Consider the following 13,903-nt stretch of genomic DNA (forward strand, 5'->3'; position numbering starts at 1 on the left):
CTTTTGAGGATCTGAGGACCCATGCCAAATCTTTTCAGTCCCCTGAGGGGGAATAGGTTTTGTAGTGCCATTTTCACGACCATCTTGGTGAGCTTGGACCATGTTAATTTGTTGGTGATGTGGACGCCAAAGAACTTGAAGCTCTCAACCTGCTCCACTACAGCCCCATCCATGAGAGTTTATTTGTTCTTTGTGTTCTAACAAATAAACTGCTCTCCCTTTCATACATTAAGGGAACATTACGACATTTTCTGTATGGTTAGTGAGAAAGTCCATATTGCAAATGTACCGTCCCTTACTTGACGTCCGAAAACATTTGTAAAATTCGGTGACGGCGTTGGGCCGAGCGGCAGGGCCAGACCTACCGGGAAGTCATCAAATGAACTTTGTCAGACATTCGGTTTTCGTTTTATAAAATAATAACATTTTGGTCATTTTTCCGCTATCCCGGAAAATCCCACAAGAGGGCATAAGCAATCATACTGCAATTTGACAAAACATCACGAATCACGACGGGCCTTATCTCGAAAACTGAAAATATTTCGAAGCCGAAACTTGGTGAGCATAGGTTTGGCATAATGGGCAGTTGGCCCCGAACAAGATGGCGTCTAGGCCTTTTCTGGGATTAAAGGGCCAAAATAAAAATAGAGAAATTATTTTTTCACTTCACGTCAAAGTCAAGGAGCCTCCGGTGTCAATAAAAAAAAATCAACCATTTATCTGTCGTCAATTAAGAGAAATCGTGCAATGACAGATTGGTGATGTTCAAATATAGTTTTTTTTCAACAGTTACAGATCCAGTTGCAGGGTGTTCATACAAATATTTTTAAAGTGTGCTGCGGAGCACTGCGAGATTTCTGTGATTTTCTATGATTTTCTGAAATAACACACACTCACTAAACCCTCCGTAAATAACTCAGTTCTTAACGTGAAGACTTAAAACTCAGGATTCTGTAAAGGCACACCCCAATCAGGATATGGGTTTATTTATAGCTTCCTGTGCCAACGGGAAGTGCCTTAAATGGTGTCATAGTGTCTGTTTCCAAGGGTTAAAAAGGTCAGATCTTTTCAAAACTTCATATGTGTGATTAGGCAACCCCCATGAACTGTAAAATCAGTCATTTCTCCCAACAGATGTCAAAGAAAAGCTCTCACACACACACACACAGCAAGGATGGAGTGACAAAGCGCGGTTCTTAAAGACACAGAGAGCAGGAAATGGCATAAACATAATCCCAAGGCCGTGCCGAGTTCAATGAGATATCCCGCTTGACCGTAGCTCGCTCGGTCTAAGCACAGCGACCATGAGAAAAGTAGGCCCAAAATGAAATCTGCACCACAACGTCATTTGATTTTGGGTGACAGCGGCGGAACCGTTAGGTTTAGAAGGACAATTCAAACACAGGAATGTTCCTAAGGTCCTCCCGATCTGTGCAAACCTAACTTTGACCGTGTGGCATTAACCCTTAACAGTAAAACAGGGTTTTTTGATCTCATAGAACACAATGATATCTCTCCCCATAGGAATACATTGCCTGCTCCCCTAAATTCAACCTGGAGCCTATATGGGTTATGAATGCCTTATGAACCTGTCTTCGGTACCAGTCCATCAGGCCAATATAAGGTTGTTAAAATCGCCCTAAAAGTGTATACCCATAACCTGCCTGCAGTTTGATAGACATAGTGCATTCAACCCTGTGTAAATCAGTCAGTTTTTATGGTAAAGACTTAAAACTCAGGATTCTGTAATAGAATACCCCAATGAGGAAGTGGGTTGAGTTATAGCTTCCTGTGCCAACCGGAAGTGCCATAATTGGTGTCTCATGGGCTGTTTCGAGGGGTAAAAAAAATCTGATCTTTCCAAAACTTCATTTATGTGATTAGGCAACCCCCATGAACTGTAAATCAGTCATTTTTCCCATAAAATTTCAAAGGAAAACTAAATCACACACACACACAGCTTGGAAGTAGGGACCCATTGGGGTGCGTAGAGACATACACTCCCTACATTAGTTAACCTTGTTGGAACTTTTAAAGAACCGTCAGACCTAGAGTTCCGAAACTTTAGAATCCTGTTCTAGACCTCAGGTCGATAGTGCGTGGTGAGTTACGTCACTCTAGAAGGTTCTCGTACCGAGAAAAAGCCTCGTACATTTGCAATGACTTCAATTCATTTTGACCATTACGAAAATGGCGACATTTAGAAATGTCCCAGAGTCACAAGACTAGGTGCATTGTGACCGTCTCGGCCCATAGAGACAGAACCCAACGTTTCTGTCCGATAGCTCATTCAAGGACCCAGTAGCAAGTAATTGAAAAAAGTGGATTTTCAGCACCAATTAGGGTTTTACTCGGACACCAAATGAGCTATCGAGCCGAAACTTGGGATTCGGGGTCGCCTCAGCTAGGTCTACACATAACACAAGAAATGGACCCGCAGCTAGAACGTAACTACGTGTTTTATGTTTATTTTTATGGTTTGAAGGGCCAGCTCTGAAGTACATTTACATTTACATTTAAGTCATTTAGCAGACGCTCTTAAGTATGTGATAGTTGGCTACTAAATGAGTTGGGAAAAGTGGGTTTGGTGTCAGTTGGTATCATTTTGGTGTCAGAATGATATCAAATTGACTGATGGACGGTGACTTGCTGGTGACTCTTGTCCATTTGCAATATGTTTAAACAGTGAGGTACCATCACCAAAAGTGACATTCTGAAATCAACCCTAATGAGCGATGGAGAGGTACCAGAATCACTGCCCAGCCATCCCGAGTTCATCGGGCCAGTCAATTTGGCATTCCTGCACGATTTTTATAGCATGACACATTCGTGATGGTGAATGCCCAGTTAACCATATTGCAAATGCACAGTGACTTTGCAAGAGTGAGAAAACATAAACAAAGTGACATTCTGAAATCAACCCTAACGAGCGATGGAGAGGTACCAGAATCACTGCCCATGTATGAGAGCAGCAGAAGGGTTCTGGAAACCTTGGTTTACCACCGGTCTAAATAATCCTCAGTAAAAAAACTAGTTGTATAAAAAGTTTCTCACAAATTTACTCACCTACTTCGGATATCCATAAAAATATATTTTACTAACATATTCCAAGAATCCTTAAATAATACAATGTCAACTTGAACAATCATCAATCAACTGTTGAGTAAGAAAACGGCATATTCATCTCAATGTATTGTTGGAAATAAGACCTAGAGTGATCCTGATGTTATTTCATGTGAATTTAAATATTTTTCTGATGAATGTGGGTTCCTCTCTGTCAAAGAAATTTGAGAAAATGTAAAATCCCTTGGAAATCCCTTGAATTACATTAAGATACATTTCCCTTCTATGTTTTAATTTGATCCTCGTGATGTGATGGAGGTTGTTGGTAACTTAAAGATACATTATAGGACACACCTGTGCCCAACAAAGTGAAGGTAACCTGCCTAAATGACTACTGCCCCGTAACACTCACGCTGAAAAGCTGGTCGTGGCTCACATCTACATATACTCCCAAAAACCCAAGACCCACTCCAATTTGAACCCGTCCCAAAAGATCCACAGATGACACAATTTCAATCGCACTCCACACTGACCTTTCCCACCTGGACAAAACAAACACCTATGTGAGAATACTGTTCATTGACTACAGTTCAACACCATAGTGCCTTCAAAACGCATCACTAAGTTAAGGAACATGGGCCTAAACACCTCCATCTGCAACTGAAACCTAGACTTCCTGATGGGCCGCCCCCAGGTGGTAAAGGTAGGTAACAACTCATCTGCCACATTGATCCTCAAAACAGGGGCCCCTCAGGGGTGTGTGCTCAGTCCCCTCCTGTACTCACTATTCACTGATGAACGCATGGCAAGGCACGACTCCAACACCACCGTTTGCCGATGACACAACAGTGGTAGGCCTGATCACCAACAATGATGAGACAGCCTATAGGGAGGAGGTCAGAGACCTGGCCATGTGGTGCAAGAACAACAACCTCTCCCTCAACGTGATCAACACAAAGGAGATGATTGTGCACTACAGTAAAAGGAGGACTGAGCATGCCCCCATTCTCATCGACGGGGCTGTAGTGGAGCAGGTTGAGAGCTTCAAGTTCCTTGGTGTCCACATAAACAATAAACTATAATGGTCCAAACACACCAAGACAGTCGTTAAGAGGGCACAAAAAAACCTATTCCCCCTCAGGAGACTGAAAATATTTTTAGAGGATCCGAGTCCTCAGATCCTCAAAAAGTTATACAGCTGCACTATCGAGAGCATCACTGCCTGGTATGTCAACTGTTCGGCTTCCGTCTGCAAGGCATAACAGAGGGTAGTGTGTATGGCCCAGTACATCAGTGGGGCCAAGCTTCCTGCCATCCAGGACTGTAAACCAGGCAGTGTCAGAGGAAGGCCCAAAAAATTGTCAAAGACTCCAGACTCCCTAATCATAGACTGTTCTCTCTGCTACCACATGGCAAGCGTTATCGGAGCGCCAAGTCTAGGTCCAAAAGACTTCTTAACAGATCCTACCCCCAAGCCATAAGACTCCTGAACAGCTAATCAAATGGCTACCCAGACTATTTGCACCCCCCCTTTTACGCTGCTGCTACTCTCTGTTTATCATCTATGCATAGTCACTTTAACTATACCTATAGTTACATATTACCTCAATTACCTCAGCTAACCAATGACCCAGCACATTGCCTCTGTTCCGTTACCCCCTGTATATAGCCTCACAATTGTTTTTTTCTGCTGCTCTTTAATTATTTGTACCATTTTATTTGTATCATTTTTTAAACTTCTCTGTTTTTTACTTAACACTTATTTTTCTTAAAAATGCATTGTTGGTTAAGGGCTTGTAAGTAAACATTTCACTGTAGGTCTACACCTGTTGTATTCGGTGCATGTGACAAATGAGATTTGATTTGAACCCGTAAAATGTACGTTATTTGCTCTAGCGCCATTGTGTTAAGACTTGCTGTGTTTATAAAGGTTTGTAATGTGCAGAGGTGCAACGTACGTCTCAAAATATTGAAATAAAATTGTTGAAAACCTTTAGAAACCTTAGCGGTTGTCGACTGCCTTTCTATAGCATCCGCAAACAGCCTTGTATTCTTAATAATAATAACCTGTGTCAATACCTTTCTAACAGCCCGTTGTCATATTTGCGTGGCTGTTGTCATCAACCAGAAACAGGGTTTAATGAAATCTGACATTTTAAACTTTTTTTTTTCACTTCAATAGTCAAAATGATGGCGCCGAAGCGGCAATAGCTTTTCACTGTATCAATTGAAATAAATAAATGTATTACACCCTAATCTATGGATTTCACATGACTGGGAATACAGATACAGTATGTATCCGATGTGACCACCATTTGCCCTATTTGCCTCATTCTTCAAAGTAGCCACCCTTTGCCTTGATGACAACTTTGCACACTCTTGGCTTTCTCTCAACCAGACAAGGTAGGGGTGGTATACAAAGGATAGCCTTATTTTTTAAAAGACCAAGTCCATGTTATGGCAAGAACGGCTCAAATAAGCAAAGAGAAATGACGGTCCATCTTTATTTTAAGACATGAAGGTCAGTCAATACATAACATTTCAAGAACTTTTAAAGTTTAAAGTGCAGTTGCAAAAACCATCAAGCGCTATGATGAAACTGGCTCTCATGAGGATCGCCACAGGAAAGGATGACTCAGAGTTACCTCTGCTGCAGATGATAAGTTCATTGGAGTTACCAGCAGCTCAGATTGCACCCAAAATAAATGCTTCACAGAGTTCAAGTAACAGACACATCTCAACATCAACCGTTCATGGTTGAATTTATGAATATAAACCACTAGTAAAGTACATCAATAAGAAGAGACTTGCTTGGGCAAAGAAACACGTGCAATGGACATTAGATTGGTGGAAATCTGGTCTGATGAACCTAAGTTTGGGAGACTCAGAGTTGGTGAATGGAGGATCTCTGCATGTGTGGTTCCCATCGTGAAGCATGGAGGAGGAAGTGTGATGGTATGGGGGTGCTTTGCTGGTGACACTTGTCAGTGATTTATTTAGAACTTAAGGCACACTTAGCCAGCATTGCTACCACAACATACTGCAGCTATACGCAATTCCATATGGTTTGTTCTTAGTGGGACTATCATTTGTTTTTCAACAGGACATTGACTCAACACACCTCCAGGCTGTGTAGGGGCTATTTGACCAAGAAGGAGATTGATGGAGTGTTGCATCAGATGACCTTGCCTGATTTCATGTGTTATTTCATAGTGTTGATGTCTGCATTTTTTCCCCACAATGTAGAAAATAGTAGAAATAAAGTAAAACCCTTGAATGAGTAGGTGTGTCCAAACTTTTGACTGGAACTATATATTAGGATAAATAGAATTGAAACGTATATCTCTTTATGGTAAGTGGTAAAATAAGTATAGCCAGTTATATTTGTACTGGCTTAGCAGATAATAAGAAAAGAGGAACAGTATTTACCTGGCTAAAAGAGAAGGAATATAAATATATACTGTTTACTACAGGAAACTCATTCAACAACTTTGGAGATACTTCTCCCATGGGCAAAATAACTCAAAAGGGGTGATGATATAAATTAACAACAATTTTGATCCAAACCTGAAATTTGTCACAACAGATCCGCAATGAAGATGGATCCTTTAAATTATGTTATTGGACCATATAACAGATTTGGCTCAGTAATCTATACAGTGCAAAAAAATATGATCCACGATTCTTTAAAAATATATATAACAATTTATCAAGCCTACAAACAATAATCGACTCAATTATTATGGTGGGAAATTATAATACGGTTTTAAATAACTCAATGGACCCCAAAGGAAACCACACAAGAACTATCATCCTCATGCACTTCCTTTTGTGTTACTTTCATGTTAATTAAATGATGTGTTCCCAGTCCAAAATGACTGCCCCATTATAGCTGATTATAAATCCATAATAATACATATATTATCACCTAATGTTGTGTTAGATCTTTTTATCAACTTAAGTTCTTGTTAACATTACAAGTTTTGAACATCTAATTGCTATTTATGGCCAGTAGGCCTCATTGACCTGAGCTCATTGACAACTTGTTTATTAGTAAAAAAAACTATAACAAATACTCAGATGGAACATATTGTGCTATTTATCACAGACTACTTTGTGTCAAAGTTTAACTTCTTAGAGTTAGACTATAACACAATTGATATGGTAGGAGAAATTCCAAAGAAAACCAAACAGAAATATTTTGTTTTTGAGGTCCCAGGCTCTTATAATGGGAATCTTTGGGTCCTATGCAATTCCAGCTCCGAGATTGCAATTCTTATGACTTCCACTAGATGTCAACAGTCTGTTTAAGGTTTCAGGCTTGTTTCATCAAAAACGTACAAAGACTCCAGGTACAATATCAGTCTGTTGGCGCGCGAGAAAGAGGACTTATTAATTTTACTTTTCTATTGAACATACTTATTTCTTTATGAAATGTTATAGTTTATTTACATTTTAGGATACCTAAGGATTAAATAGAAACATAGTTTGACTTGTTTGAACAAAGTTTAGTGGTAGGTTTTTGGACTCCTTTGTCTGCATGTTGAGCGAGTGGATTAATGAAATCGATGGCGCCAACTAAACTGACTATTTGCGATATAAAGAACGATTTTATCTAACAAAACGACCATTCATGTTGTAGCTGGGACCCTTGGGATTGCAAACAGATGAAGATTTTCAAAAGTAAGTGATTTATTTAATCGCTATTTGTGATTTTATGAAGCCTGTGCTGGTTGAAAAATACGTTGACTTGGGGCGCCGTCCTCGGACAATCGCATGGTATGCTTTTGCTGTAAAGCCTATTGTAAATTGGGCAGCACAGTTAGATTAACAATAATTTAATATTTTAAAAGATATAAGATACTTGTATGTTCAGAAATGTTAAATATGATGATTATTTATTTGAATTGCGGAGCCCTCCAATGTCGACAGGTGTCCAGTGAGCGGGACACCTATCCCCCACAAGTTTTAACAAGGACTCTCTCCTCCTCACCAATGTCATGATCAAATATTTGATAAAGAGCCTCACATACAGTATATCGTTTGGTCATTGTGCTGCCACAGAATGAATTGTGAGCAAGGCCTCAAAAAATATTGATATAACAAAGCTACAAGACAAGTTCTATATATTATTGAAACAATTTTGCGATTGATTGTGAGAATGCCAACAGGTGTGGTTCCCATGGGGGAAAGGTTGGGGGTTGCCATGGAAGCCAAGAAGGGGGGTGAGGTGTGTGTGTGTGTGTGTTATTGTGCTCGAACACACATGCATGTGGGGGTCTGGGAGAGCAAGTGTATCCATCTGATGAATGGGCATGTGCCTGAACTCAATTTTATACACATATTGTTGTCACACCCATTTATTTCTAATGACTGGTCATTTTTAATCGGGAACACCACACGTGTATAAAAGTTAAACAAAACACCCAAAATGTAATGAAAATCATCAAACTGTATTTTGTGTGTTCATATGCCCTGTGTGGACAAAGTCATGGAATTGTATGACAATCAGATTAAATGAACTACATTTTTCAGAGAGAGAACATGTAAATCGGTCCAATTTGACTAGAACACAGCAGGAGGGTTAAGGAAATCACGAATATCATGGATATTTTGGAACTAGTGCAAATATGGAGGCTTCAATATCCTGACTTAGTGAGATATACATGGTGGAGGCTCAATCAAGCTAGTTTTATTGGGTACTATTTTACGTCATTCTTGTTGGCACCAAAAGTAAAACAAATACTTGATAGGGGACAGAATGCAGTAGGACCGTCAAATAAATGGCATATACAGTGCCTTTGAAAGACATTCAGACCCCTTGTCTTCTTCCACATTTTGTTAGATTACAGCCTTATTCTAAAATGGACTTTCATTTTTTTGAATACTAAATAAAAAAATACTTTTACATAAATATTTAGACCCTTTGCTATGAGACAAGAAATTGAGCTCAGGTGCATCCTGTTGACATTGATCATCCTTGATACATTGCTACAACTTGATTGGAGTCCATCTGTGGTAAATTCAAGTGATTGCACATGATTTGGAAAAGCATACACCTGTCTATATAAGGTCCCACAGTTGACAGTGCATGTCAGAGCAAAAACCAAGCCACGAGGTCGAAGGAATTGTCCGTAGAGATCTGAGACAGGACTGTGTCGAGGCACAGATCTGGGGAAGGATACCAAACATGATACCAAACATTGAAGATCCCCAAGAACACAGTGCCATCCATCATTCTTAAATGGAAGAAGTTTGGAATCACCAAGACTATTCCTACAGCTGGCCACCCAACCAAACTGAGCAAACGGGGGAGAAGGGCCTTGGTCAGGGAGTTGACCAAGAACCCGGTGGTTACTCTGACAAGGTTCCAGAGCTCCTGTGTGAAGATGGGATAACCTTCCAGAAAGACAACCGGAACTGGATCTGCAGCACTCCACCAAGCAGGCCTTTGTGGTAGAGTGGCCAGACGGAAGCCACATCTCAGTAAAAGGCACATGTCAGCCCTCTTGGATTTTGCAAAAAGGCGCCTAAAGACTCTCAGACCATGAGAAACAAGAGTATCTTGGCACCATCACTATGGTGAACCATGGAGGTGGCAGCATCATGAATCATGTAAATGTGATATTTCAGTTTTGGAATTTAATTTGCAAAAACTTCCCAAAAATGTTTTTCTTTGTTATTATGGAGTATTGTGTGTAGAGTGATGAGGGGAAAACAACTATTTAATACATTTTAGAATACAGAATTACAGAATTTCCACCATGGTGAGGATATTGGAAATTTAATCAGAGCCTATTGTATGACAAGAAACTTATACCAATCAGAGCCTATTGAATGACAACTTGTTTTTAACAAAGACAGAATAATTTAAAACATTTAAAACTTTTTCTGACTTAACATTCAGTTGAAGTCGCAAGTTTACATACACTTAGGTTGGAGTCCTTAATACTACTTTTTCAACCACTCCACCAATTTCTTGTTAACAAACTATAGTTTTGGCAAGTAGGTTAGGACATCTACTTTGTGCATTGAGCATAATCCAGATAGGTTAGAAAAATTATCTAGATCCTCTATGAGAATGTGCAGGGATTAAATTGTCGATTTAAAATAAAAAATGAATCATCAGCGTACATTGACACCTTTATTTTTAAGCCCTGGATTTCTGGCCCATTGATATTATTGTTGGATCTGATTTTAATAGCGAACATTGCGATGGCCATAATAAATAGATATGCTGATAGTGGACAACCTTGTTTTACTCCTCTTGACAGTTTAATACTTTCTGAGAATTAGCCATTATTTACTATTTTACACCTGGGGTTACTATACACAAATTTAACCACCTAGAGTTGATTGATGCACCAGTGCGTCAATCCAAGTAACATAATAAAAAAATCATGCACAAATCAACCGTATATATTTTGGGATGACATGCGTCCCATTATGCCTGGTGAAAACCAAACACTGTATTTCATACTAAGAACCTTATACCAACAGCAAAGCATGGTGGTAGTGTGATGGTGTGTGGATGCTTTGGTGCCTCAGGACCTGGCCGACTTTCCTTAATAGAAGGAACCAGAAATTCTGCTCTGTATCAGAGAATTTCTACAGGAAAATGTCAGGCCATCTTTCTGTGAGCTGAAGCTGAAGCGCAGCTGGGTCATGCAGCAGGCAAAGGCGGTACTATAGTTTTATACATGGGGACGCCAGGGGGTGGCCAAGGCTACTTCAGGGGGAACATAGACCATGACAAAATTGGGAATTTAATTTTAATGGTTTGAATATGAGTCAAATCAATTAAAGAAAATTCACACTGAAATGTTTTCTCCTGTTTCCTTATTTCTCCTGGTTAGCCTATTGTCTCTGCAAAGGTTGTTGCATTGTAACTACAAAGTAATACAAAATGTCACTTCACTTCATATTAAGGTGCTTGCTCCTGGGTAAGTACATTGTAAATACATGATTGTCCCTTTAACAACATTGTAATTACAGAGTTGATTGTTAAAGATTGTTACATTGTAAGTACTACTGTGTAGCCACATAGTAATAGGGGCAACTTATTGTAACATGTTACCATCTTTTCACATATTCACCAACACTGGTATGGCAGATGCACACATTTTGAGAACAGCCACTACGCTGTCATTGTATTGATGCAACAATTAAGATACCTAAATAAGAGCTATTGCATAGCATGACTGCTCTATGGATATGCAATGGATATACATTAACCTTTAATAATGCGGTTGGGATCTGTTAAAACACGTTCATGAAACGCTTATTTATGTGTAATAAAAGCACTATAGTTATGTAGTCATAATAAATTGTTACCTAATAAAGTTATTATATTTATATGACTCCAACTCACCTGCAATTATGTTCTCAGGGATCTTGACGAGGTAGGACGGCTTGCTGAACTTTGGCGGGTTGTCATTCTCATCCTTTGGGAGAAGGCGAGCAAAGACATACAACAAAAAGTATAACACTTAAACACAATACACAAATGCATTACGATATGTAGTCTGTTTCTTTGTGTGTATATGTATTGTGTGGAAGTCTATTTGTTTTAGCATTCTGAGTCTCTTGCTCAGTAGTAGTAGTAGGATGTTGTTGATTTATTGTAGTTCTCTCTGGGGTCTGTATAGATTCTAGAGGGATAGTGTCTTTATCCAGCCATGAATATTTTGCTGTGACACTTCTCTGTTTCTTTATTATGATTCTGATTACCAACATATTGTACCAGCAGGGATTTAGACACCCAGTTTACAGTGTTTGTGTGTGTATTTGTTAGTGTGTAGGTATACTACGTATTAATCTATTTGAAAAGTCTCTGATACAAGATGAGGTATGAATCCCAGCAGTAGCATCTGCATGTGACATAATGGGTGAATCCATGTGATGAGATGCACAGAGAGAGTGAAGTCCAGAGCTGTTCGGCTATCCCCGGGCACCGATGACATGGATGTCGATTAAGGCAGCCACCCGCACCTCTCTAATTCAGAGGGGTTGGGTTAAATGCAGAAGACACATTTCAATTGAATGCATTCAGTTGTACAACTGACTAAGTATCCCCCTTCGCTCTGTCTGTCTGTCTGTCTGTCTGTGTCTGTCTGTCATTCAGGGGAAGAGAGGGAGTCACACACACACACAAACCAACGACCACATGGGGTTATCACTGTGTGGAAGCATCACACACAAGGCTTTTGTAGTGCAGCACAAGGGATAAATAGTAGCCTGAGTGCCAGTTGTCAGTGTTAACCTTCTATAGCACCTGCCACAGCAGGGGACACTCCTGAAATAGTGAGAGATATGAAAGTGTTTGTGGTTAATTGTCTATGTAGCTATGGTTTATTAACTGTTTATGTACGGGGTTAAACACTTCTATATGTTTTTCTCTAACGTGTTTCTCTATGGAAAGATGTATGCTACCTGTCACTACCTAACTTCTTGACCGGTGTTTTTGCTCACTGCAATGTACTGCTTGTTTCTACAACACTTCATGTCAAGAACAGAGACACCGAAGCCCAGCCAGCCTAGCTCGCTTGTAGTTTAAATGGAGGTAACTAACAAATGTTTTCAACGCTGCAGGAGCTGTGTTTATTTTGTTGTATTCTAGGACAATGTCGACCGTCTGGGCTTTCAATATAACAACTGTTTGCTTGCAGAGGACTAATCTTGGGAATTTAAATAACTGGCAAACTTACACAAGGAATCTATGCCTGCCTACTTTCTCTTTCTCTTTCTCTTTTACTCCAGTAGCTGGATGCTGCTTACTCCAGTAGCTGGATGCTGCTCTGGTCTGGTGGGAGTGTCGCCGCCGTCTTGTCTCTCCACAGCCGACTGACCACTGCTCTGCAGGGATCCTTCCCAGAAGATGTCTCCCCCTTCCCTGGAGAATGGAGTTAGTAGGTTGCTTCTGGATGACTTAGTAGATGATCCTATTCTTGACCCTACCAACCAGCCGTGGAGGCACGTCACTCGCAGTGGAATTTGAAAGCAGCGGCCTTTGGTAATAGGGGCCTCCTTTGCGACGAGAAGGCCGGACCGGATACAGACTTCAAAAATCTTGCCACCCTGGATCCAGAGATTCCGGCACCTTCATCCTTGGGGGCTTCTACTTCGACATCGGATCCTGAGGTACCTGCATCCTTTGTTCTGTCTCCATCTCCGGTGGCTTCTACCTCAGGTTCAGATCTTCAGAGCTCCCCCTCATCGGATTGTGAGGGTGTATAAGACTCTGGCCCCTTCATTAGCCACAATGGATTCTATGGCTGGCTCGGGTCCATCGGGACGCACCTCCCATCGGTCTTCTAAACCACTCGAGGCGAAAGAACGGCCGGACCACCTCAGCCATTTCACCTGCTGTCGTCATCACCAGCTCTATGGTGAGAAACTACGTGCTATCCTGGAGCACGAATACAGGACATTACAAGGCTGCTTCCTACCATTCTACAACAACTGCCGGGGACTGACGCTGTCATAGTCCATGTGGGGTCAAACTACATTATAGGGGCTAGCTCAGAACTGCTAAAAATGAATTATAAAGAACTGATTTGCTGGACTGTGAAAGACTCAGCAAGCTACTGTCATTACACACCTGGCTAAAATATTACTGTTGCTCTGTTGGCATTACTTTTATAGATAACTTTGACACCTTATGGAAACAGTAGATGCTCTACAGGAATGACTGAGTCTATCCAAATCATCTTGGCTTCTGGACCATGTCCACGCATTTCAAGGTTGCTTTAAAAAAGTTACTTGTCAGTGACCCAACCCAGATAATCCCTACCATTGTGTTGCTGTGCTCATGAAAATGTACATTTTACCAGGGGCATTG

At 40.5% G+C, this 13,903-nt stretch overlaps 1 protein-coding gene across 2 annotated transcripts in view; it reads right to left on the reverse strand.

Annotated features, from left to right (window-relative positions):
* The window catches only part of LOC135504722 (cadherin-23-like), a 611,744-nt gene that overhangs the window by 217,236 nt on the left and 380,605 nt on the right, over positions 1 to 13,903 (reverse strand). For both annotated transcript variants that reach the window (XM_064923533.1, XM_064923534.1), the window contains one exon: positions 11,435 to 11,507. In XM_064923533.1, the coding sequence (XP_064779605.1) occupies positions 11,435 to 11,507 (73 nt within the window). The remainder of the gene's footprint in view (positions 1 to 11,434; positions 11,508 to 13,903) is intronic.

Source organism: Oncorhynchus masou, chromosome 18 (genome assembly GCF_036934945.1).
Source record: "Oncorhynchus masou masou isolate Uvic2021 chromosome 18, UVic_Omas_1.1, whole genome shotgun sequence".
NCBI lineage: Eukaryota > Metazoa > Chordata > Actinopteri > Salmoniformes > Salmonidae > Oncorhynchus > Oncorhynchus masou.